Source organism: Jaculus jaculus, chromosome 12 (genome assembly GCF_020740685.1).
Source record: "Jaculus jaculus isolate mJacJac1 chromosome 12, mJacJac1.mat.Y.cur, whole genome shotgun sequence".
NCBI classification, from domain to species: Eukaryota; Metazoa; Chordata; class Mammalia; order Rodentia; family Dipodidae; genus Jaculus; species Jaculus jaculus.
In genome coordinates, this window is record NC_059113.1 from 61,761,644 (window position 1) to 61,784,229 (window position 22,586).

At 46.9% G+C, this 22,586-nt stretch overlaps 2 protein-coding genes across 4 annotated transcripts in view; both read left to right on the top strand.

Moving 5' to 3' along the window:
- Positions 1-202: 202 nt before the first annotated feature.
- On the top strand, positions 203-8,711 carry Orai3 (ORAI calcium release-activated calcium modulator 3). 3 transcript variants are annotated; one of them, XM_045131155.1, is made up of 3 exons: positions 1,665-1,820; positions 6,373-6,432; positions 7,336-8,711. In XM_045131155.1, the coding sequence occupies exons 1-3, from the start codon at positions 1,686-1,688 to the stop codon at positions 7,978-7,980; spliced, it is 840 nt and encodes a 279-aa protein (XP_044987090.1). In that variant the 5' UTR covers positions 1,665-1,685; the 3' UTR covers positions 7,981-8,711. The 3 variants fall into 3 exon arrangements, with proteins under 3 accessions (XP_004671111.1, XP_044987090.1, XP_044987091.1); XM_004671054.2 differs by lacking the exons at positions 1,665-1,820; positions 6,373-6,432 and adding an exon at positions 203-623; XM_045131156.1 differs by lacking the exon at positions 6,373-6,432 and having other exon boundaries at positions 1,667-1,820.
- A 3,017-nt stretch (positions 8,712-11,728) lies between these two features.
- Positions 11,729-22,586, top strand: part of Setd1a (SET domain containing 1A, histone lysine methyltransferase) — a 33,219-nt gene continuing 22,361 nt past the window's right edge. The window contains exons 1-4 of the mRNA XM_045130991.1: positions 11,729-11,930; positions 12,691-12,855; positions 13,128-13,223; positions 17,457-17,727. Coding sequence (XP_044986926.1) covers positions 12,706-12,855; positions 13,128-13,223; positions 17,457-17,727 — 517 coding nt within the window. The 5' untranslated portion in view covers positions 11,729-11,930; positions 12,691-12,705. The remainder of the gene's footprint in view (positions 11,931-12,690; positions 12,856-13,127; positions 13,224-17,456; positions 17,728-22,586) is intronic.

A 22,586-nucleotide genomic window follows, 5' to 3' on the forward strand; every position in this document is an offset into this window, starting at 1 on the left:
GGGCTTGGAAGTCTGGATGCCAAGTATATTTTGGAATAGCCGGGGTGTTTACATTGGTGACTCCAGAGCACCCTAATATTTCTGGTGAACTGGGGTTACAGGGGGATCCATTTCCTTCGGGCCAACGACTGCGGGGGTTCGAGTCTCCCGGCTCCACCCATCTTCTGGCCGTCCGGGCTCCGCCTCTGCCCTAGTTCCTGTTTCGGCCTCAGCTATCCCGCTTTGGCCCCCGGGGCTCCGCAGACTCCTTGTTCCCCCGCCGGGGCTGGCAGCGTGCTCGCGCGCTGCGCCTGGGGATGGGGTCTTTGCCGAAGTTAGGCCGGCCCTTCTGGGGTCTTCGAGGCGCCTCGGCCCCCCCGTGACCGCCCTGCGCGCTTGGTGCCGCTGTCCCCACAATGAAGGGCAGCGAAGGGGACACGGGCGAGCAGGCCCCGCTGAACCCGGAGGTGGATAGCCCGGCGGGTTCGGCCACGTACCGGGATTTCGTGCACCGCGGCTACCTGGACCTTATGGGGGCCAGCCAGCACTCCCTGCGGGCGCTCAGCTGGCGCCGCCTCTACCTCAGCCGGGCCAAGCTCAAAGCCTCCAGCCGCACGTCTGCCCTGCTGTCGGGCTTCGCCATGGTGAGGGGCGCATGGGGGCGGGAAGGGGGTTGTGAGAAAAGTAAATGGATCCCTAAGGACGATGGGGAGGAGAAAAGAAGGGATGGGTTTTTAAAAGAGGAAGGAAGAAAAATCCCAAGGGACTTGAAAAAGGTCCCTTTATACTGGCGGAGGGTTGTAGGCATGATTTAGGGATATACGCAGGACTGTGAGGAAGATTAGCTCTAAAGGTGGCATGCAGACGGAGGTAGAGCATTCAGTGAGAACAAGTATGCAATGAAGGGGAAACTGGTCGAAAAAAGTCGTATTCTGGCTCAACTAAATCTGGGAAGGGAGGGCTGTTATTCACTGGGTTAAGGGGCAGGGAGAGTAAACTGAATAGGAGAGTGGCCTAACTCCAGGAGGGCCCATTCCAAGGAAGGGAGCTCCCCTTTAAGGGGTTTTCGAAGAATGCTCAAATTGTCCCAGAACCGATGAGAAGACATGATGTCAGGAAGGAGGCCTCAGCCCAGGTCAAGAAGCTGATAAGCAACTGGCTGATAAACTAGGTGTGGGAGGATAATATCAGCTAACGGTCCCAGCAGTGGCTTCCGGAAGTGGGACTGAGGGAGATCCCTGGATGCAGTCACCTGACAAAAGTCCTGACTCCTCCTCACCTATGGATAGCTCTGTGACCCTGGACCAACTTTATTCCCGTGCCAGACAGTGAAAAGTTGTATGCTCATAAAGGTTGCATTCTCTCTTGTCTGCCCAGGAGGAGAGATGGTTCTTGACATCAGGAACCCAAGATCCAGGTGTGTCAGCAAGATCTACGTACCAGAGCAGGCTCAGACCAAAGTGATAACTAGATAGCTGTAGAAACTGATTCTCCGCCAAAGACTGAAGGGAAGGGTGTAGAATGAATCTTTGCCCAGAAGAAAGGAGAAAGTAGATATGGGGGAGGGGGTAGGATGTGGGCATCCTTTGGGAATTGGAGACCTTAAGTGGGGGTCATAGCACTAGGTGACTTGGGTTTGTACTCATTGTCTGTCTGTGCCACAGCCTCTGTATTTTAATGGAGTTTATAGCCCAGTTCCTAAATGAATGACACCCAGGGACAGGAAGTCCAGTGCCCCATCATTACCACAAAGGGTGTGTAAGCCATTCATGGACTTGGTTAAGAAAGACCAACTTTTGCTGGACCTGGTGGCCTTTAATCCCAGCACTTGGGAGGCAGAGGTAGGTGGATTGCTGTGAGTTCAAGGCTACCCTGAGACTACATAGTGAATTTCAGGTTGGCTGGGGCTAGAGTAAGACCCGGGGGGTGGAGGGAGCACACCTTTAATCCCAACACTCAGGAGGCTGAGGTAGGATCGCTGAGTTCAGCCTGAGACTACATAGTGAATTCCAGGTCAGCCTGGGCTGCAGCAAGACCCTACCTCAAAACACCAAAAGTGGGGCTGGAGAGATGGCTTAGCGGTTAAGCGCTTGCCTGTGAAGCCTAAGGACCCAATCTAGCCTGCTGCAGGACTTGTAGCTAGCTGGGTGACACTTTAAGAGCCAGAGCTTTTTTCCTAGGATCAACAGGCTGAATGTATAGGTTCTGGGGGAGTGGCTGGTCCCCGTCCTGGCAAGGAAGAAAGGTCTGGGCTAGGCCCTGGGAGAACCAAAACTAAACCTGACCCAGAGCCCTGTTTGTGGAAAACACTTGTTGATATCCGCCAAGGCCCAATTTCCCAAAAATACTCAGCCTTATCTTACCTCATGACCTTCCTGCACCTTCCTCTTAGCACCACGGCAATCTGATTGCATCTTCAAGAACCAGAAATGAGTGGGGCCTGGTGGCCATCCTGAGACTACGTAGTGAATTCCAGGTCAGCCTGAGCTAGGGTGAGACCCTACCTCAAAAAAACAAACAAACACAGAAATGGGTAAAATGCAGGTAGTCTGGATTATAATAACATTACCTACATTGTATCCATGTGTTATTAAGAAGCAAGAACTGTGCCTCCAGGCTTTTTATGTGCATCATTTTTTTCTATTTATGAAATTAGGTGCCACCATATGGCCATTTTGCTTTTTTTTTTTTTTTTGAGGTAGGGTCTCCCTGTTGCCCAGAGAACTCACCCTATAGTCCCCAGGCTGGCCTTGAATTTAGTGATCCTCTTACCTCTGCCTCCTACATGCTGGGATTAAAGGCGTGTGCCACCATGTCTAGTTTATTTGGCCATTTCCACAGATGAGAAAACCAAGGGCCCTTCTCAAGGTCACTTAGCAAGATAGTGAAGTATTTGAACTTAAACAGTTTAAATTTAGAGTCAAAATTAATTTAGTGGGTGTGTGCATGTACATATGCATCTGTGCATGTAGAGGCCAGAGTACATCTTCTCTGTCATCCTCAGGAATACCATCCACCTGGAACTCACCAGTTAGGCTAGATTGACTGCATAAACAGCCCCAGGGATGCTCTTGTTTTCCTTCCCAGTGCTGGGATTACAAGTGGTGCCTGGCATTTTCTGTGGATTCTGAGGATTGAATTTAGGTCATCATACTTCAAGGAAAGCACTTCACTTATTGAGCTGTCTCCTCAGCCCCTAGAGTGTAGATTTATACATGCCTAGAGTAGGGTCATCACTCAAATTTATAAAGGTCAGGCAGGTGACATGAATGCCAGGCTCACAGGTGAGGACATGTAATCAAGAGACACACACCCTGGGCTGGAGAGATTGCCTAGTGGTTAAGGAGTTTGCCTGCAAAGTCAAAGGATCCTGGTTTGACTCTCTAGGACCCATGTAAACCAGCTGCACAAGGGGCACAAGCATCTGGAGTTCAATTGCCATGGCTGGAGGCCCTGGGGTGCCCATTCTCTCTCCTTTCTGTCAAGTAAATAAATATTTTGAAAAGGAGATACACACTCCAATCTGTCCAAAGGGAACAACTATGATTAAGTTTTTATTTATTTATGAGAGAGAATGGGCACCCCAGTGCCTCTTGCCACTGCAAATAAACTTGAAGACACATGCACCACCATGTACATCGGGCTTATGTTGGTACTGGGGAGTTGAACCTGGGTCCTTAGGCTTCACAAGCACCTTGACCACTAAGCCATTTCTCCAGCTCTATGGATTTTTTTTATTGACAACTTCCATAATTGTAAACAATATCCCATGGTAATTCCCTCCCTCTGCCTACTTTCCTCTTTGAAGCTCCACTCTCTATCATATCCCCTTCCCTCTAATCAGTCTCTCTTTTATTTTGATGTCATCATCTTTTCCTCCTATTATGATAGTCTTGTGTAGGTAGTGTCAGGCACTCTGAGGCCATGGATATCCAGGCCATTTTGCATCTGGAGGAGCACGTTATAAGGAGTCCTACCCTTCCTTTGGCTCTTACATTCTTTCTGCCACCTCTTCCACAATGGACCCTGAGTCTTGGAAGGTGTGATTGAGATATTGAAGTGCTGAGTACTCCTCTGTCACTTCTCAGCACCATGGTACTTCCTGAGTCATCTGAAGGTCACTGGCATCTGAAAAGAGAAGGTTCTCTAACCAACAGTGAGAGTAGCATTAATATATGGGTATGAACATTAAGAGAAGTGCTTGCTGGGCAGTTTGGTGAGCACACTATATACATTTAGCCAGACAGCACCAGACATTACACCCCTAGGGCTCATGACTACCCCGTTGTAGGTTTTCCATATCAGGGATGTATTTCCTCCCATGGAGTAGGCCTTCAGTGTGCCACCCTTTGGTTCATTTGATATGGCTGGCCAAATATAAGGCTTGCAGTTGAATATCTTCACTGGTGATTTCTCTCTCTCCCATTGAACTGCATGCAGCATAGCTTTTTCGAGATTTCTGTAGCTCAGCTCCAGCCTATGACTGAGTTTTGATAGCTGCCATGTTCAAATATGGGTCTGGCATAATCAGATCTGCTAACTTTTCACAAGGAGGCAGAGATATTTATATGAAACTGATTTTTTGATTTTAAAGTTAGCAACTTGTTCAGTTTTTTAAAAAACATCGTGCAAGCCAAACAAAACATGAATGCAAACTGGCTTTGGTTCATGGTATGCTGTTTTGTGAACCCTGGTCTTGGACTTTAGCATCAATTATAATAGTGATGCAAACATTTACCTAGTGTTTAGCATGTGCTTGGACTGTTCTTAGGATTCCATGTGTGTCATCTCATTTTTTTCCCCAGTAACTTTATCATGCAGATAGGTGTTATTATCAATCCTTATTTTCCAGGCAGGAAATTGAAGCACAGAAATGGTGTAAGATTACACACCTGGCTGCTGGCTGGGTTTACTGGCACACACCTGTAATCCTAGCTACTTAGGACACTGAAGCAGGAAGATACTGAATTTGAGGTCAGTCTGGACTACATAGCAAGACACTGCCTAAAAATAATTACGCAGGGCTGGAGAGATGGCTTAGCGGTTAAGCGCTTGCCTGTGAAGCCTAAGGACCCCGGTTCGAGGCTCGGTTCCCCAGGTCCCACGTTAGCCAGATGCACAAGGGAGCGCACGCGTCTGGAGTTCGTTTGCAGAGGCTGGAAGCCCTGGCGCGCCAATTCTCTCTCTCTCCCTCTGTCTTTCTCTCTGTGTCTGTCGCTCTCAAATAAATAAATAAATAAATAAATTAAAAAAAAATAATAATTACGCAGATTGTAGTGCCAAGAAAAAGCCCAGGTGAAGCAAAGGTAGGAGGATCACCATGAGTTCAAGGCCACAAGGCCACCCTGAGACTACATAGTGAATTCCAAGTCAACCTTGGCTAGAGTGAGACCCTGGGGGTGGGTAGGGGGTGGGGGAGAGGAAGAACCCAGGCAGCTGAGTTTGTTTTCTCTGTGTGTGTGCGCATGCGCATATGATTCCACCAGCGTCTCTTGCCTCTGCAAATGAATGCTCATCCAGCTTTACATGGGTGGCTGGGGAATTGAATCTGGATGGGCAGGCTTTGTAAGCAATTGACTCTAGCCACTGAGCATCTTCCCAGTTTATTTTTGAGGAGAGAATGAGAATATGAATGGATTCATCTACTTAGGTACTGGAGATTTTTATTATTATTTTTGTCTTTTTGAGGTAGGGTCTCACTCTAGGTTAGGCTGACCTGAAACTCACTATGTAGTCTCAGTGTGGTCTCCAATTCACAGTGATCCTCCTACTTCTGCCTCCCAAGTGCTGGGATTACAGGCGTGCGCCACCACGCCCAGCCTAATTTTAATTTTCTTTTTATTGACAACTTCCCTAATTGTAAACAATATCCCATGCTAATTCTCTCCCTCCCCCCACTTTCCCCTTTGAAACTCCACTCCATCAGGTACTGGAGATTTGAACTCCAGGCCAGCACACCTTGCAAGCAAGTTTCTTTAACTGCTAAGATATCTTCCCAGTCCTGTTTTGTTTTCTTTTGTTTTGAGATAAGATCTCACAATCTAGCGTAGGTTGCCCTTCCAATTGAGATTCTTCTGCCTGAGTTACCCAAGTGCTAAGATTTATAGATATGTAAGTGTTTATATATGTCTTTATAGGATTTCTAGGTACCACACCCAGGCTGAGTATGTGCTTTTTGTTTGTTTTCGAGGTAGGGTCTCACTCTAGCCCTGGAATTCACTCTTTAGTCCCAGGCTGGCCTCAAACTCAGTGATCCTCCTACCTCTGCCTCCCAAATGCTAGGATTAAAGATGTGCACCACCATACCTGGCATCAATCCTCTTAATAGCTTGGTGGTGAAACCAAGGTCCAGGTCATAGCAGAACCTTTCATGCCTATAATCCCACTTCTCAGGAAGCTGAAACAGGAGGATCACAATTTCAAGGCCAGCCTGGACTACATAACGAATTTCAGGCAAGTCGGAACTATAGCATGAGACTTTCTTAAAGCCAAAACGGGAGGGAGGACTGGTACTGAGGAGATGGCTCTGTGGATAAAGAGTGGAAGAGAGCAGAGACCTGAGGTTGTCTTCAGACCTACACAGGTGTACATGGCATAGTAGGGCTGTACACATTCACACATAAAAGTTTTCTTTTCTTTTTTTAAAAATTTATTTATTTGAGAGCAACAGGCAGAGAGAGACAGAGAGAGAGAATGGGTGCACCACTGGGCTTCCGGCCACTGCAGACGAACTCCAGATGCGTGTGCCTCTTTGTGCATCTGGCTAACATGGGTCCTGGGGAATCAAGCCTCGAACTGGGGTCCTTAGGCTTCACAGGCAAGTGCTTAACCACTAAGTCATCTCTCCAGCGCTTTTTTTTTTTTTGAGGTAGGGTCTTGCTTTAACCCAGCCTGACCTGGAATTCACTATGTAGTCTCAAGGTGGCCTCAAACTACGGCAATCTTCCTACCTTATCTTCCCAAGTGCTGGGATTAAAGGCATGTGCCTCCATGCCTGGATCAATTTTTCTAAAAAAGCCCAAAGAAAGGCTGGAGGGATAGCTTAGTGGTTAAGGCATTTCCCTGCAAACCAAAGGACCCAGATTCAATCCCAGGACCCGCGTCAGCCAGATGCACAAGGGGGCGCACACATATGGAGTTTGTTTGCAGTGGCTGGAGGCCCTGGTGCACCCATTCTCTCTGTCAAATAAATAAATAAATAAATAAATAAATACTATCTTAAAAAGCCCAAAGAAAAGATCAAATATCTTCTTTCTACAAGGCACTATTCTACAGCTTAAATATACAACAATATGTCCAAATTTGCAAAATAAATAAAGTGACTGGGACTCACTTTATCCCTTCTTGTGCCCACAGGTGGCCATGGTGGAGGTACAGCTGGAGAGTGACTATGACTACCCACCAGGCCTGCTAGTGGCCTTTAGTGCCTGCACTACCGTGCTTGTAGCAGTGCACTTATTTGCACTCATGGTCTCCACATGTCTGCTGCCCCACATTGAAGCCGTGAGCAACATCCACAACCTCAATTCAGTCCACCAGTCACCACATCAGCGACTCCACCGTTATGTGGAATTGGCCTGGGGCTTCTCCACTGCCTTGGGAACATTTCTTTTCCTGGCTGAAGTTGTCCTGGTTGGCTGGGTCAAGTTTGTGCCCATTGGGGCTCCCATGGACACAATGGCTCCTGTAGTGTCTATGTCTCAAGTGCCACCAGCGACCTCCTTCACTCCAGCTGCCAACCTCCCACCATCCTCTGCTTCTGCAGCCCCATCAGGGCAGCCTACCAAGGCCTGCCCATCCTGGCAAGCATGCGGTAGTGGTGCCTATGGGCCAGGGTGGCAGGCAGCTATGGCTTCCACGGCAATCATGGTACCTGTGGGACTTGTGTTTATGGCCTTTGCCCTACATTTCTACCGCTCCTTGGTGGCCCACAAAACAGATCGCCACAAGCAGGAGCTGGAGGAGCTGAGTCGCCTGCAGGGGGAGCTGCAGGCTGTGTAAGCCTGGCTTTAGCCAGCTTCCCTCCCTGAGAAGCCCCAAGAGTCTATAGACATTTTATTCTCTGCCCCTTGGCTGGAGTCACTTACTGTGGTTATTCACAGGTAGAGTCCAGATTCCTGCCCAGTCCTACATTCCTAGGGATGTTCCCTGTCAGGGTGTCCCAGTGGGTTTTGTAAGCTTCACTCGATGTTGGCTGGAGGAAAAGGAAGTAGAATTTTGTCAATTTAAGGATACTGGGGTAAATGGACAAAGGAAAGGAGGCTCTCCAGGGATCTTTGGTGCTGACCTTCAGCTGTTTGTTGTTCTACATGAGGTCAGGCTAGTTACCTGCACAGCTGTGCCCCCCTCAAGGCAGTCAACCCTTGCTTCATTTGTGTAGAATTATTTTATAGTTGGGGGGATTTTCTGTCATAATTTTAGTGGATTTCACATTCTCTTTTGGCTGCTGTAGAGCATTTGGATGTTTCTACAGTAGGCATAGGTCCAGCCTTTCCTCGGAGCCCCTCCTCACTTAAGAGGCCCATGGTGGTGCTTGCCTCACTGACCTAGGCTTGCACACTTCTATACCTGGTTCTCACCCTCCTTGGCCTGTGCTGAGGATCTGTGCAGCTGGCTTGACTTTTTAGCAAGGGTTGGATGAGGAGATCTTGAGGTAGATCTAGCCCTTGGAGTTCTTCTGACACTGAATTTTTGATGCACCTTGTTTTGTATAATAAATTGTGTTTCACAGATGTTCCTGTAATTATGTAATTAAATGGGGTAAAGAGAAGACTTTTTGTCTCTAAGAGCCAGGTGGAGGCAAATGAATGGCTCTGGAGTGGTCCAGGCCTCATCCTCATCAGGTGCTGACAAGGGATAACAGCTTCTGAATGTGGAGACAGTTGTTCCAAGGGTAAGGCCTCTAAATTTTTGGTCCTGTGCTCAGGGTCTCTACTTCTTCCACTGAAGATTGTTTTGAGTGGCCACTGTATCCTAAAGGCTTTTCATCAGTGATCTCAGTCATCATAGCCACCTCAAGAGATGCTTGTCTAAACTGAGCATAGTGGCACATGCCTTTAATCCCAACACTCGGGAGCCAGAGGTATGAGGATCACTGCGAGTTCAAGGTCACTCTGAGACTAAATTCCAGGTTAGCCTAAGCTAGAGTGAGACCTTACCTCAAGAAAACAAAAACAAAAACAAAACAAAACAAAAAAAAAAAAAAAAAAGAGAGAGAGAGAGAGATGCTTGTCTTAAGATAGGGACAGGAAGCCCAGGAAGGTTCATGACCTTGCCCTTAGCCACACAATCAGTCAGTGATGCTGAACTTGGATTACAAAGGCATCTCTGATTAAAAAGAATCTGTACCTTTCAACTGTGACAAAAAGAAAGAAACATTTGCCCGCACACACCATTAATCCCAGCACTCAGGAGGCCATGGTAGAAGGGGCACTGTGAGTTGCTGTCAGTTTGAGGACAGCCTGATACTACATAGTGAGTTTTAGATCAATAGCCTGGGCTGAAGTGTGACCCTAGCCCAGGGAGTCGGGGGAGGTTATAGCTTCATTTAGATTTTTTTTCAGCCTTATTTACTTCATGATTTCTTTTGCTTAAGATGGTGAATTTGCATCAAGCAGACTGCAAATCTCTTTTGCACTGTTCTTAAGTCTTCATTAAGTCTTCTGTGATAAATTACCATTCATTCATTTGGAAAGAATCTTAGGGAGGTCATATAGTGAGGGACTGTTGTAGAAAGCCAATTTAGGGGATTCTCAACTCAAGACAGAGGGAGTGCCTGCGATCACACCAGATTACAAATGTGCTCAGCTTTAGGTTGACTGAGCTCCAGGTTCCCAAGTGAAGCCTGAGCTGGGACTGTCCTAAAGCTCATTGAAACCCAATGAATACAGGGAGCCCCCAGCTGAAGACAGCAGGAACTGGATTCTGGATGACTATTCCTGTCAGACCTTTAGTTAACTTAGAGGCAGGGTCTCACTTCTAGTCCAAGCTGACCTGGAACTCACTCTGTAACCACCCAGTGCTAAGATAATAGTCCTGAGACTATTCTCATCATTTTCTCTGCCATCATGGAGCTTCCATCTTGAGCCGATAAGCCAAAATAAATCCTCCCCCCCCAAAAAAAATAGTCCGCTGGACCTTTAACATTACAAGACCCACTTAAGGGCCTTTCAAAATAATTTGAGGAAGAAAGAGGCAGAGATAATGGGCGAGCCAGGGTCTCCAGCTACTGTAAATTAATTCCAGAGGCATGCGCCACCTTGCGCATCTGGGTTATAACCCATATATGGGTACTGGGGAATTGAACCTAGGTCCTTAGGCTTCAAAGACAAGCACCTTAACTGCTAAGTCATCTCTACAGACCCATAAGAGCCTTTTTTAAAAAAATTTATTTTATTTGAGAGCGACAGACAGAGAAAGACAGATAGAGGGAGAGAGAGAGAATGGGCGCGTCAGGGCCTCCAGCCACTGCAAACGAACTCCAGACGCGTGCGCCCCCTTGTGCATCTGGCTAACGTGGGACCTGGGGAACCGAGCCTCGAACCGGGGTCCTTAGGCTTCACAGGCAAGCGCTTAACCGCTAAGCCATCTCTCCAGCCCCCATAAGAGCCTTTTAAACCCCTTTAGGTTATCAGAGAGCCTTGAGACAACCTTAAATTTTAACAGCAGTGGTGGGCTGAACATGGCCGAACGCGGTGTCTCTTACTTTTTTTTAAATTTTTTACTGTGGGAAGGGTCGCCTTTTACACTCTTTACACTTTTATTTGTCAGATGGGTATCTTAAAACAGGTCCAAGGGGGATGTCTCTCGGTTGGTAGGGTGCTTGCTTAGCATGCACAAAGCTGGGTTCTACCCCAGCCACCGCATAAACCAGGTGTGGTAACACTCCTGTAACCCGCGGTGGAGACAGAACAAGGAGTTCAAAGCGATTCTCCTTTAAAACAGGTTCAGCCGGGCACGACTTTAATTTCAGCACTACGGAGACAGGATGGCTGTGAGTTCGAGGCCAGCCTGAAACTACAAAGTGAATTTCAGGTCAGTCTGGGCTAGAGCGAGACCCTACACCCAGAAAAACATACACACAAACAGGTCCAGGTAAAATAAGGGGAAGACACCGATTCCCCCTATTATATATGCATCTCCAGTTAAAGTGCCTGAGTCACCGCTCCAGGTCGTGTTTTTCACTCTCCAAGCCGTCCTGGATTCCGGTGGGTTCTACAGGAAGCTCCCCGCTAGACGCACACATATACACGCGCGTCCACGCCCCTTACGCAGGCTTTGGCCCCGCCAGATCAAGATCCGCAGATTCGCTACCCTGTCTTCTCAGGAATATCTGCGAGCTTTTCCTTGACTGGAAATTCTCATCGGACTCTGAAACTACTTTTAAGCTTCAGCCATTCCACCCTACGTCCAAGTGGGCCGCCCCTTGAGTTGTGCTAATAAGCTCTAGGAAAAGCGGCTGGATCTGCCAACGGGGCTTTAACGCAGGTGAAGAGGAGATGGCTGAAGTCTCGAACAGTGGCGAATCTGCAGAGTCTCAGATCATTGGGCTGCGCAAGAAAGGGGCAGGGTAAAGAAGCAAAGGAGCGCGCATCCTGTTCACCGAGTCGCCCCGCCCTCCTCGCGAATCTGCGTCTGTTCAACGCGCCACTCAGACCGTCCCAGCTTTGGCTGGCCTCCTCCCCTCAGCCCCGCCCCTTTTCCTCAGGGGTTTGTCGCAGTTTTTGTCGCCGCTGATTCGCCAAGAACCCCAGGTCGGAGCAGCTGGATAGGGGTGGTGAAGCCCACTCTCCGGGGGATGCAGCCCATCTCCACGCTCCCTGGGACACAACTCCCGAGGCTTATAAGGCGTTGGCCGAGGCAAAGCCACTACCTTTGGCCCCGAGGATCTCCCGTGAGCGTCGGTGGCGAAAGTGCGAATGCAGACGCTGTGCCCGCTGGGCCTTGTGCAGGTGGCGGTGGTGTTTGGTGCGCGCGCCGGGGAGGTGGTGGTGGTGGGGGGGCGCCGCCGCCGCCACCGCTGCGGGGCCGGGTCTCGCGCTGCCGCCGCCGCCGCCGCCGCCGCCTCACACCGCTGAGGTGCTGCGCGCGGTGGGGGGAGGGGGAGCCGCTCGCCACGAGCGGGTGAGTAGGGCTGTGGCGCGCGTGCGCGGAGGGGGGGTGTTACAGAACCCTCCCGGGCGGGAGGAGAGGGCAGCGGCGCGCGTTATCCCCCCCCCACCCCGCCCCGCCTAGATTCAGGGGCCGAGGCTGGGTCTCAGGCTCGGTCTCGCGGTGTTTTCAACGCCCCGAAGAGGTGCCACCTCTAGTCCAGAGGAGCGGGGCGCGGGGACGGGAGCGGCTGTGTGGGAGCGGGAGCCCGGCTCGGCCCGGGCCGCTGGCCGGTGAGGAGGCGGGAGGGGGCGGGGCCTGCAGGGGGCGGGGGAGGGGTCTTGCGCGGAGGCCAAGTGGGGCGCGCTAGGGAGAGCGGGAAGGTAAGGGGGCGCGAGATACGCCAGGGGCGGGAGGGCAGAAATGGGAGCTAGAGAGAGAAGGGAGTGTTGTCGTAAGCCACGGGACTTGAGGCCAAATCTGAGGGAGCTGTGGGTCAGGGTGAGGTGTGGAAACTGGAGTGATGAGAGAACCTGGAATCTGGGCTAGCCAATGAGGGGACAGCAAAGGAGTCAGGCCTAAGTCCTGGACCCCCATTGCGTATCTCTCTTCTCCTGACAGTGTAAATGAGCAAAGATGGACCAGGAAGGTGGGGGAGATGGGCAGAAGGCCCCGAGCTTCCAGTGGCGGAACTACAAGCTCATCGTGGATCCTGCCTTGGACCCTGCCTTGCGCAGGCCTTCTCAAAAGGTGTACCGCTATGATGGAGTCCACTTCAGTGTCAGTGTGAGTGCCCCGCATTGTTCCTTGCCTTTCATTGACCTCAAGGATCCCCTTCCCCTTTCGAGTCTTCCCCACCTAGACTTCCCATACTCAGAATTTGCTTTCTAGAAAACGAGCAAGCTTTCCCGCTTCTGCAAATGCTCTTCCACTGAGCCATACCCCTCTTTATCCCAGTCCTGCATGTGGGTCTTCACATGGGCTTCTTAGAGCTGATCAACCTGGTTTTGTTCTAAGGTTTTCATCCCGGTTTTGTCTCTTCCTTCTGTCTTTACTAGGACTCAAAGTATACACCAGTTGAAGACCTTCAAGACCCCCGTTGCCATGTCAGGTCCAAGAACAGAGACTTCTCCCTCCCAGTCCCTAAGTTTAAGGTAGGTGTCTGGTGGTCTCCTGGTATGGTGATCCTTGGAGAGTGTGAGGGTCCTGGCACTCTGATCTTCACATAGCCTGTTAACAAGAATGTTCTAGTGAAAGACTGACAGCCAGATCTAATAGCCTCTGGGTCTGTGAGACTATGCTTTGGACATGAAGTGTACTTGTGCAACTGAGATGTTTTCAGTATGTCCCTGGTGGCAAGTGTGTTGACTTCTTGAAGGATGAAGTAAAGACAGATTTAGCTGCCATATCCATCACTATGTAGTCTGAGACAGGGCAGAGCATGACAATGGGATATCTGTTCCATTCCCTTTTCAATAATGGACTGGCAAGGCCATTGCCTTCCTGGAGTCCTCTGTTTCTTACCTCTCATTTGGATATATGGTCCTCTATCTTGATTTCTAAGAGCATTCCATTTCCCAATCTATACAGGCTTTGGACTAAATCTAGAGAATTGATCTTAGTTTCTTTCACTAATTCTTGTTTTGATTTTATTATTCCTAAGTATTTATTTATTTGAGTGAGAGAGAATGATAATGGGCATTCTCGGACCTGTTGCCACTGTATGCAAACTCCGGACACATGTGTCACTTGTGCATCTGGCTTTACATAGGTACTGTGGAATTGAACCTGGTCTGGCAGGCTTGTAAATAAGCAATTTAACCACTGAACCATCTCTCCAGCCCCTTGATTTTATTTTTTAATTTTCAGTAATTCTTCTGAGTAGTTTGAGAGTCCTCTGTCCTTCAGTTTTTAAATTTTTATACTTTTCCTATACAGTTTTAGATCTACAGCTAACTTGCCTGGATGGTGATAACTTCCAAATACCTGTTTCCAGCCAATACAACATCTATTTCAAACTCCAGAGATTTCAGTGAATTGATTATTCCATCAATCCAATCCAATCCTGCTCCTCAAGACTCTTCTTTTTTTGGGGGTGGGGTGGGGGGAACGGCAGGGTTGGTCTCTAGCCCAGAATGGCCTCAAACTCAGTGACCTTACTTCATCCTCCTGAGTGCTGGAATTCAAGGCCTGAAGTACCTCGCCTGGATTTGCTGTCCTTTTTATTATTTTTTTTATTTCTTTCTACTAATAAATAGCATACAAGCTACTCAGGTGTATACATAGTATATAGGCTAGGAATCTAGGAATTAACCAGTGGTTTTGATTTACCTTTGTGTGTGTGGTGTAATGCATGTGCCTCGTTTGCATGTGTGTGTAGGCCAGAGAAGAACATCAACTGTCTTTTATTGCTTGCTTGCTTGCTTGCTTGCTTGCTTGCTTTCTTTCTTTCTCTCTCTCTCTCTCTCTCTCTCTCTCTCTCTCTCTCTCTTTCTTTCTTTCTTTCTTTCTTTCTTTCTTTCTTTCTTTCTTTCTTTCTTTCTTTTTTGGTTTTTGAGGTAGGGGTTTCACTCTAGTCCAGGCTGACCTGTAATTTACTATGTAGTCTCAGGGTGGTCTCAAACTCATGATGATGTTCCTACCTCTGCCTCCCGAGTGCTGGGATTAAAGACATGCGCCACTATGCCTGGCTTCTTCCACTTTTTAAAAGATATTCTCTCTCACTGAACCTGAAGCTGCACTTTTTGGCCAGACTGACCAGCCAGCCCTAGTGATCCTCCTGCCTCCTGTCTTCATACACACCCCCATCAGCACTGGGGTTACAAGGTATGCACAGCCTGGTCTTTTTCTTTTCTTTTCTTTTTTTCTTTTTTTTTGTTCTTGAGGTAGAGTCTTGTTCTAGCCTAGGCTGATCTGGAATTCACTATATAGTCTCAGGCTGGCCTTGAATTCACAGCAGTCCTCCTTTGGCCTCCTGAGTGCTGGGATTAAAGACAATCCTCCCCATGCCTGGCTTTGTTTTATTATTATTACTGACAACTTGCATAATTATAGACAGTAAACCATGATAATTCCCTTCCCCCCTACTTTGCTTTTTATTTACTTTGCAGTGGAAGGGAGGAGGAGAGAGAGAGAATGAATGAATGATAATTGGTGCACCATGGCCTCTTGCCACTGCAAATGAACTCCAGATGCATGTACATTATGCATCTTGCTTTACGTGGGTACTGGGGAATCAAACCCAGACACACATGCATTGCAAGCAGCACCTTTTATTGCTGAGCCATCTCCCTAGCCCTTGCCTGGATATTTTATATGGGTGTTGGGGATCAAATTTAGGTCTTTATACTTGTGCAGCAAGATCTCCAGCCCCTTTTTATCTATTCCCCTTGCCATTAACAAAGCTTTGTGTGTGTGTGTGTGTGTTTGCACAAATGCTCACTTTTGCCTGTGAAAATGAATACCCCTCTGGGTTTATGTGAGTGGATGGAGAATTGAACACAGGCTGGTAGGCTTGCAAGCAAGCACCTTTAACCACTGAGCTATATTTCCAGCCCCTCATGCTTTATCTTTGCTGTCATTTGTCTCTGGTTTTATTGTTTATTCCTAAGTCTATTTGTGGGCATGTGCACATGCATTTATTGATCTAGCCAAGCTTTATCACTGCCTTGATACAACATCCTTGTATTATATCCACATCATATCCTATGTAAATTTTAGAAAATACCAAATTGTATTTAGTTCCATGTCTTCTTAAAATTCTTGTTAGTGTGGTGAACTTCAAGCCCAGTAAGAATGATACCATCTTAAAAAAAAAAAAGTAGGGGGCTGAAGGGCTCAAAGAGGTACTTGCCAGTAAAGCCTAATGACCTGAGTTTGATTTCCCAGTACCCATGTAAAGCCAAAAGCACAAAGTGACACATGTATATGGAGTTCTTTTGCAGTGGTTAGAGGACCTGGCATGCCCATTCTGTCTTTTCTCTCCCTATCACTCTCTGTTTGCAAATAAATAAAAATAGAAAAGAACGATGGGCTGGAGAGATGTCTTAGGGATTAAGGTGCTTGCCTGTGAAGCCTAAGGGCCCATGTTCTACTCTTCAGATCCCACATAAGCCAGACACACAAGGTGATGCAAGCACACAAGGTCGTACATGTGCACATGGTGGTGCACATGTTTGGAGTTCGGTTGCAGTGACTTGAGGCCCTGGCGCACCATCTCTCTCACTCTCATTGAAAAAAAAAAAGGCCAGTCTGTTGGACTTGCCTCAAAAAAACAAACAAAACAAAACAAAAAAAAACCAGTTAAAAAGATAAAAAAAGAACGATATCATCCTTTTGAATTCTTCCCTGAGTTTGCTTTACGCAAAAGTATCCTTGACTTCTCAACATTTGGTCTTTATTTCTGATGACAATGTCACATTTCGATTCCATATATCTGGCTTGTTGAGTTGTTTTTCAAGATAGGGTCTCATATTGTGGTCCCAGGCTGGCCTTGAACTCATAGCAATCATACCTCAGTCTCCCCAGTGCTGGTATTAAAGGTGTGTGTCACCATGTCCAGCTTGTTTTACCTTATATTTTTACTTATTTGCATGCATGAGTGTGTGTGAATGTGACAGGGTCTCTTGCCACTGCTGCAAACAAACACCCAATGCTGTGCCATGTATTTTTATTTGTGAGGAGAGAGAGAGAGAGAGAGAATGAATATGAATGAGGATGAGTAATGGGCAAGTCAGGGCCTCTTGCAGGCTGCAAACAAACTCCAAATGGATGTGCTACTTTGTGTATCTATCTTCCAATGAGTACTGGGGGATTGAATCCAGGTTGGCCTTGAGCTGAGGATCCTCTTGCCTTAGTCTCCCAAGTGCTGGGTATGCATCTACCATGGCCAGCAACGTCAACTTTTCTAAATGGGAATCTCCTGTTTTTTGAGGTAGGGTCTTGCTGTAGCCCAGGCTGACTTCTGTAGTTTCAGGGCAGCCTCATACTCCTACCTCTGCCTCCTAAGTGCTGGGATTAAAGGTGTATGCCACCATGCCTGGCTCTTAGCTTTTTTTTTTTTTTTTTTTTAATTTTCCCCATCTTTATGTTTCTAGTGTATAACTATGGTAGTCAGAAGCTGAGCTCAGTGTATTATTTCCTTGCTGCTAACTTCCTGTTGGTTCTTCAGTTTTGTTTGTTTATTCTAGTTCTTGCTGTTTTGTGGTGAAAGAAATTGAAGGAAGGAGGGAGTCAAGACTGATAGAGCCCTTGTGACCCCTTTCCCTTGCCCAGTGGTTTCCCAAAACCTCTGTCTTGATTTCATGGCTCTTGCTTAAAATTTCCCAAAGGATAAGGAAACTCTGCTCATTATAGAAACACAAGACCAACTCTTGTCCTTTCCACAGCTGGATGAATTCTATATCGGACAGATCCCACTGAAGGAAGTGACTTTTGCAAGGCTCAATGACAACGTGCGGGAAACCTTCCTGAAGGATATGTGCCGAAAGTATGGTGAGGTGGAAGAGGTAGAGATCCTCCTTCACCCCCGTACTCGCAAGCACCTGGGTCTAGCCCGTGTGCTCTTTACCAGCACTCGGGGTGCCAAGGAAACTGTCAAAAACCTCCACCTTACCTCCGTCATGGGCAACATCATCCATGCCCAGCTTGATATCAAAGGTGAGGGCTCTCCTGCCTGCTGCTTAATGGTGCTCTCCAACATAGGTTGTACATACATGCTACTGAGCTCAGACAAGCAGTCAGGGTCATGATTCCTTATCTAAAACTCAGGGTCAGATGTGTTTACCTAAACTTAAAATTTTAGGGAAGAATTATGGTACTTTTTTTTTTGAGGTTGGATCTCTAGCCCAGGCTGGCCTTGAACTCACAGTGATCCTCCTACCTACTTCTGCCTCCCAAGTGCTGGGATTAAAAGCATGGGCCACCACTATGCTTGGCTTTAACATCTAATGTTTGTTTTTACTTTTAATATTTTCATTTATTTACAAGCAGAGAGAAGACAATGGGCCTGCCAGGGCCTCCAGCCATTGCAAACCCAAGATGCATGCACCACTTTGTACATCTGGCTTTACATGGGTTCTAGGGAATTGAACCCAAGTTATTAGGCTTTGCAGGCAAGCACCTTAAACTGCTGAGCCATCTCTCCAGCCCTCTAATGTTTTCATGCCATTGACAGCATTGTTGGGATAGCATCCTATAGTCAAGCACATGATTTTGTCCATAAAAACTTGTATGAAAGGGCTGGGTATAGTGGCAATATTTTTTAGTTTTTTTTTTTTTTTTTTTTTTTTTTCCGAGGTAGGGTCTCACTCTGGCTCAGGCTGACCTGGAATTCACTATGTAGTCTCAGGGTGGCCTCGAACTCTCGGCAATCCTCCTACCTCTGCCTCCCAAGTGCTGGGATTAAAGGCATGCGTTTTTTAGTTTTTTTTTTTTTTAGTGGCAATATTTTTAATCACAGTACTTGGGAGGCAGAAGTAGGAGGGTTGCTGGGAGTTCGAGGCCACTCTGAGACTATATAGAATTTTAGGGCTGCATAATGTGAAACCCTTTCTCAAGAACAAAGATAAATGGGACATCGTGGTGCATGTCTTTTATCCCAGCACTCAGGAGGCAGAAGTAGGAGGTCACCCTGAAACTGCATATTGAATTCTTGGTCTGCCTGGACTAGAGTGTGACCCTTTCTCAAAAAACCGAAAAATAAAAATAAGAAAGATAAATGAAGCAGTCATAAACTGCTTTCAAGGAATTACATGGTGAAGTTGGAATCTGTGACAAACTGTAGCTTACAGTGCCATCTAAAGGGGATAGCTGTTAGTTGGTGTTTGCAAGTGACAATGATTACAGGCATGCACCACCACACTTGTCCTTGTGTTGGTTTAATTTATATATATATATTTTTAAATTTATTTTAGACAAGGTCTCAGGTAGACCATGTTGACCTTGAACCTACTACACAACTGAGGGTGTTGAACTTCTGGTCCTCCTGCCTCTCAAGTGTTAGTACTACAGGCTTGTGCCACCACATCTCGTTTATGTGATGCTGGGGATTGAACCCAGTACCTGTGCATGCTACACAAGTACTCTACGAGTTAGGCTATATAGCCGTGGATGGCCTGACTTTCACTGAAGCCCAGTTTTTTGTTTTGTTTTGTTTTTTGTTGCTGGTGTTTTATTTTTAAGACGGGGTCTGGCATGTTTGGAACTCACTCTGTAGCCCTAGGTTGTCCTCAAACTCAGTTATCTTTCTATCTCAGCCTCCTGAGTGCTGGGATTAAAGTGTTGCCATGCCTGGCTCTCTTTTTAGTTTTTAAGTAGAACATCCCTCTAGGATCTTTTTGTTTGTTTTTTCAAGGTAAGGTTTTGCTCTATCCCAGGCTGACATGGAATTCACTATGTAGTCTCAGGGTATCCTCTAACTTATGGTGATCCTCCTACCTCTTCCTCCTGAGTGCTAGGATTAAAGCCTGTGTTTTTTTTTGGGGGGGGGGGGCTAGTTTTTTGAGGTAAGAGTCTCACTCTAGCCCAGGCTGACCTGGAATTCACTATGTAGTCTCAGGGTGGCCTTGAACTCACAGCAGTCCTACCTCTGCCTCCCAAATACTGGGATTAAAGGTATGTTCTACCACACCCGGCTTTTAGCTAGATTCTTTAAACAAGGCAAATCAGACCCAACTATATTCTAGATTTAGTTTTCAGGCTGCATTTCTCCAGCGTTAGTTTATAGGTTAAAAAACATGGAGGGGATTTAATGTCAGACAAAACTAGATCTGAATTCCAGTTCTTCAACTGACTGATTTTATGTCTTTTTTGCAGGTCAGTTTTGTTTATAAAATAGGGGTACTGATTTTTCTTTCATTGATTGCCCAGGGAAGTAGCATATGTATGCTTGTATGACACATGTGAAGTGTTGTAAAATATGGTGGTTATTTTTTTTTCTCATTTGGATTGGGCATTGAACCCAGGTCTAGCCAAGCACTGTACTACAGAGCCACATCCCCAGCAAGTGTGTGTGGGTGTATGTATGGGTGTATGTGTGTAGGCCAGATGACAACCTTGAGTGTCAGTCCTTAGGAATGTTGTCCACTTTGCTTTGACTCAGGGTCTCCCATTGGCCTGGAGCTTGCCAATTAGCAAGTGTACTATCATGCATGGCCTTATTACTTGGGTACTGGAGCTTGAACTCAGGTCCTTATGCTTGTAAGGCAAGCACTTTACTGACTGAGCTGTTACTCTAGCCCCAGGCTGACCTGGAATTCACTAGGTAGTCTCAGAGTGGCCTTGAACTCATGGTGATCCACCTACTTCTGCTGGGACTAAAGGTGTATATCACCATGCCCAGCTTTACCTAAATTTAAAAAAAAAAATCTTTATTTGTTTGTAGAGCAAGAGATAGAGACCAAGAAAGAGAGAATTGGTGTGCCAGGGATTCAGCCACTGAACTCAAGCTCCAGACCATTGCACCACCTAGTGGGCATGTGCAACCTTGTATTTACCTCGCCTTTGTGCATCTGGCTTATGTGGGATCTGGAAAGTCAAATGTGGGTACTTAGGCTTCATAGGCAAGTGCCCTAACTGCTAAGCCATCTCTCCAGCCCAGTTTTTAATTTTTTGAGACAAGGCCTTAATATGTAGAACAGGCCTCTAGCCTCTGCAAATAAACTCTAGATACATATACCACTTTGTGCATCTGGCTTTATGTGCACACTGAGGAGTTGAACCTGGGTCTATAGGCTCTGTAGGCAAGTGCCTTAACCTCCCAGTCATCTTTTCAACCCCTAAAGTGTTTTTCAGATTTTATTTATTTGAGCCAGGCATGGTGGCACATGCCTTTAATCCCAGCATTCAAGAGGCACAGGTAGGAGGTTGCCATGAATTCAAGGCCAGCCTGAGACTGCATAGTGCATTCCAGGTCAACCTGGGCTAGAGAGAGACCTGACCTAAAAAAAAAAAAAAATTTATTTAGAGAGAGAGGAGTCAGATAGAGAGAATGGGCACACCAGGGCCTCAAACCACTGCAAACAAACTCCAGAAGCATGTGCCCTCTTGTACATCTGGCTTATGTGGGTAGTGGGAAATTGAATCTGGGTCCTTAGGCTTCCCAGGCAAATGCCTTAACCACTAAGCTATCTCTCTGCCCTACCCCCCCAAGGTTTTTTTAAATAATAGTTAAGAGGTAGAGACATGATGGCACACACCTGTAATCTGAGCACTTGAGACAGGCTGAAGGATTAGTTTGAGGCCAACCTTGGCTGCATGGTTAAATCCTATCCCAAAAAATCCATAAAACCCAAGTGTCATGGTACACACCTATAGTCCCAGCACTTGGGAGGTGCAGGCAGAAAAGAGCTTCCTCAGCTACAGCTAGGCTGCATGAGACTCTTTTTTTTTTTTTTTCTTTTAATTTTTTTGAGAGAAAGAGAATGGGCATGCCAGGGCCTTCTGCCAATGTATATGAACTCCAGACACATGTTGTCCTTTGTGAGTCTGGTTTTACATGGGTTCTGTGGAATCAAACTTGGTTTGGCAGGCTTTGCAAAACACCTTTAACAGCGGTGAGCCATCTTTCCAGCCCAAGAGATTCATTCATTCTTTCTTTTTTTTGAATTTTTTTTTTTGGTTTTTCAAGGTAGGGTCTTACTCTAGCCCAGGCTGACCTGGAATTCACTATGGAGTCTCAGGGTGGCCTTGAACTCATTGCGATCCTCCTACCTCTGCCTCCCAAGTGCTGGGATTAAAGGCATGCCCCACCACGCCCGGTTCTTTCTTTTTTTAAAATTCATTTCTCTATGTATTATTTGAGAGAAAGAGGCAGATAGAAAGAGAATGGGTACACCAGAGCCTCTAGCCACTGCAATGAACAAACTCCAGATGCATGCGCCACCTTGTGCATCCAGCTTTATCTGGGTACTTGACAATTAAACCAGGGTCCATAGGCCTTGCTGGTAAATGCGTTAATTGTTGAGCTGTCTCTCTAACTCCCAAGAGATATTTCTTATTTTAAAAAAAAACAACAAAAAACAGGGGCTGGAGAGATGGCTCAGTGGATAAACTGTTTGCCACCCAAGTACACCCATCTAAATGTTGGGTGGGTATGGCAGCCCTTCTATGAACCCAGTACTTGGGAGGTTTTTTAATTTACTTACAAGTGGAGGAAGGGAAATGGAGAGATTGGGTATGCCAGGGCCTCTAGCTGCTGCAAACAAACTTCAGATGCATATGCCACTTTGTGCATCTGGTTTTTCATAGGTCCTGGGGAATCAAACCTGGGTTGTTAGGCTTTGCAGGCAGGTACCTTAACCATCTGAGCCATTTCTCTATCCCCATGGGACATTTTGACAAGATCCTTGGGGTAAGCTGACCAGTGTCTGTATTCAAGTGAGAGACCCTGCTTCACTAAATAAAGTGGAGAGCAGTCCAGGAAGACACTTGATGTCAACCTCTAACACACACACACTCACACACACACACACACACACACTTGTACATGTGTATGTGCATACCACACACGTGTGTAA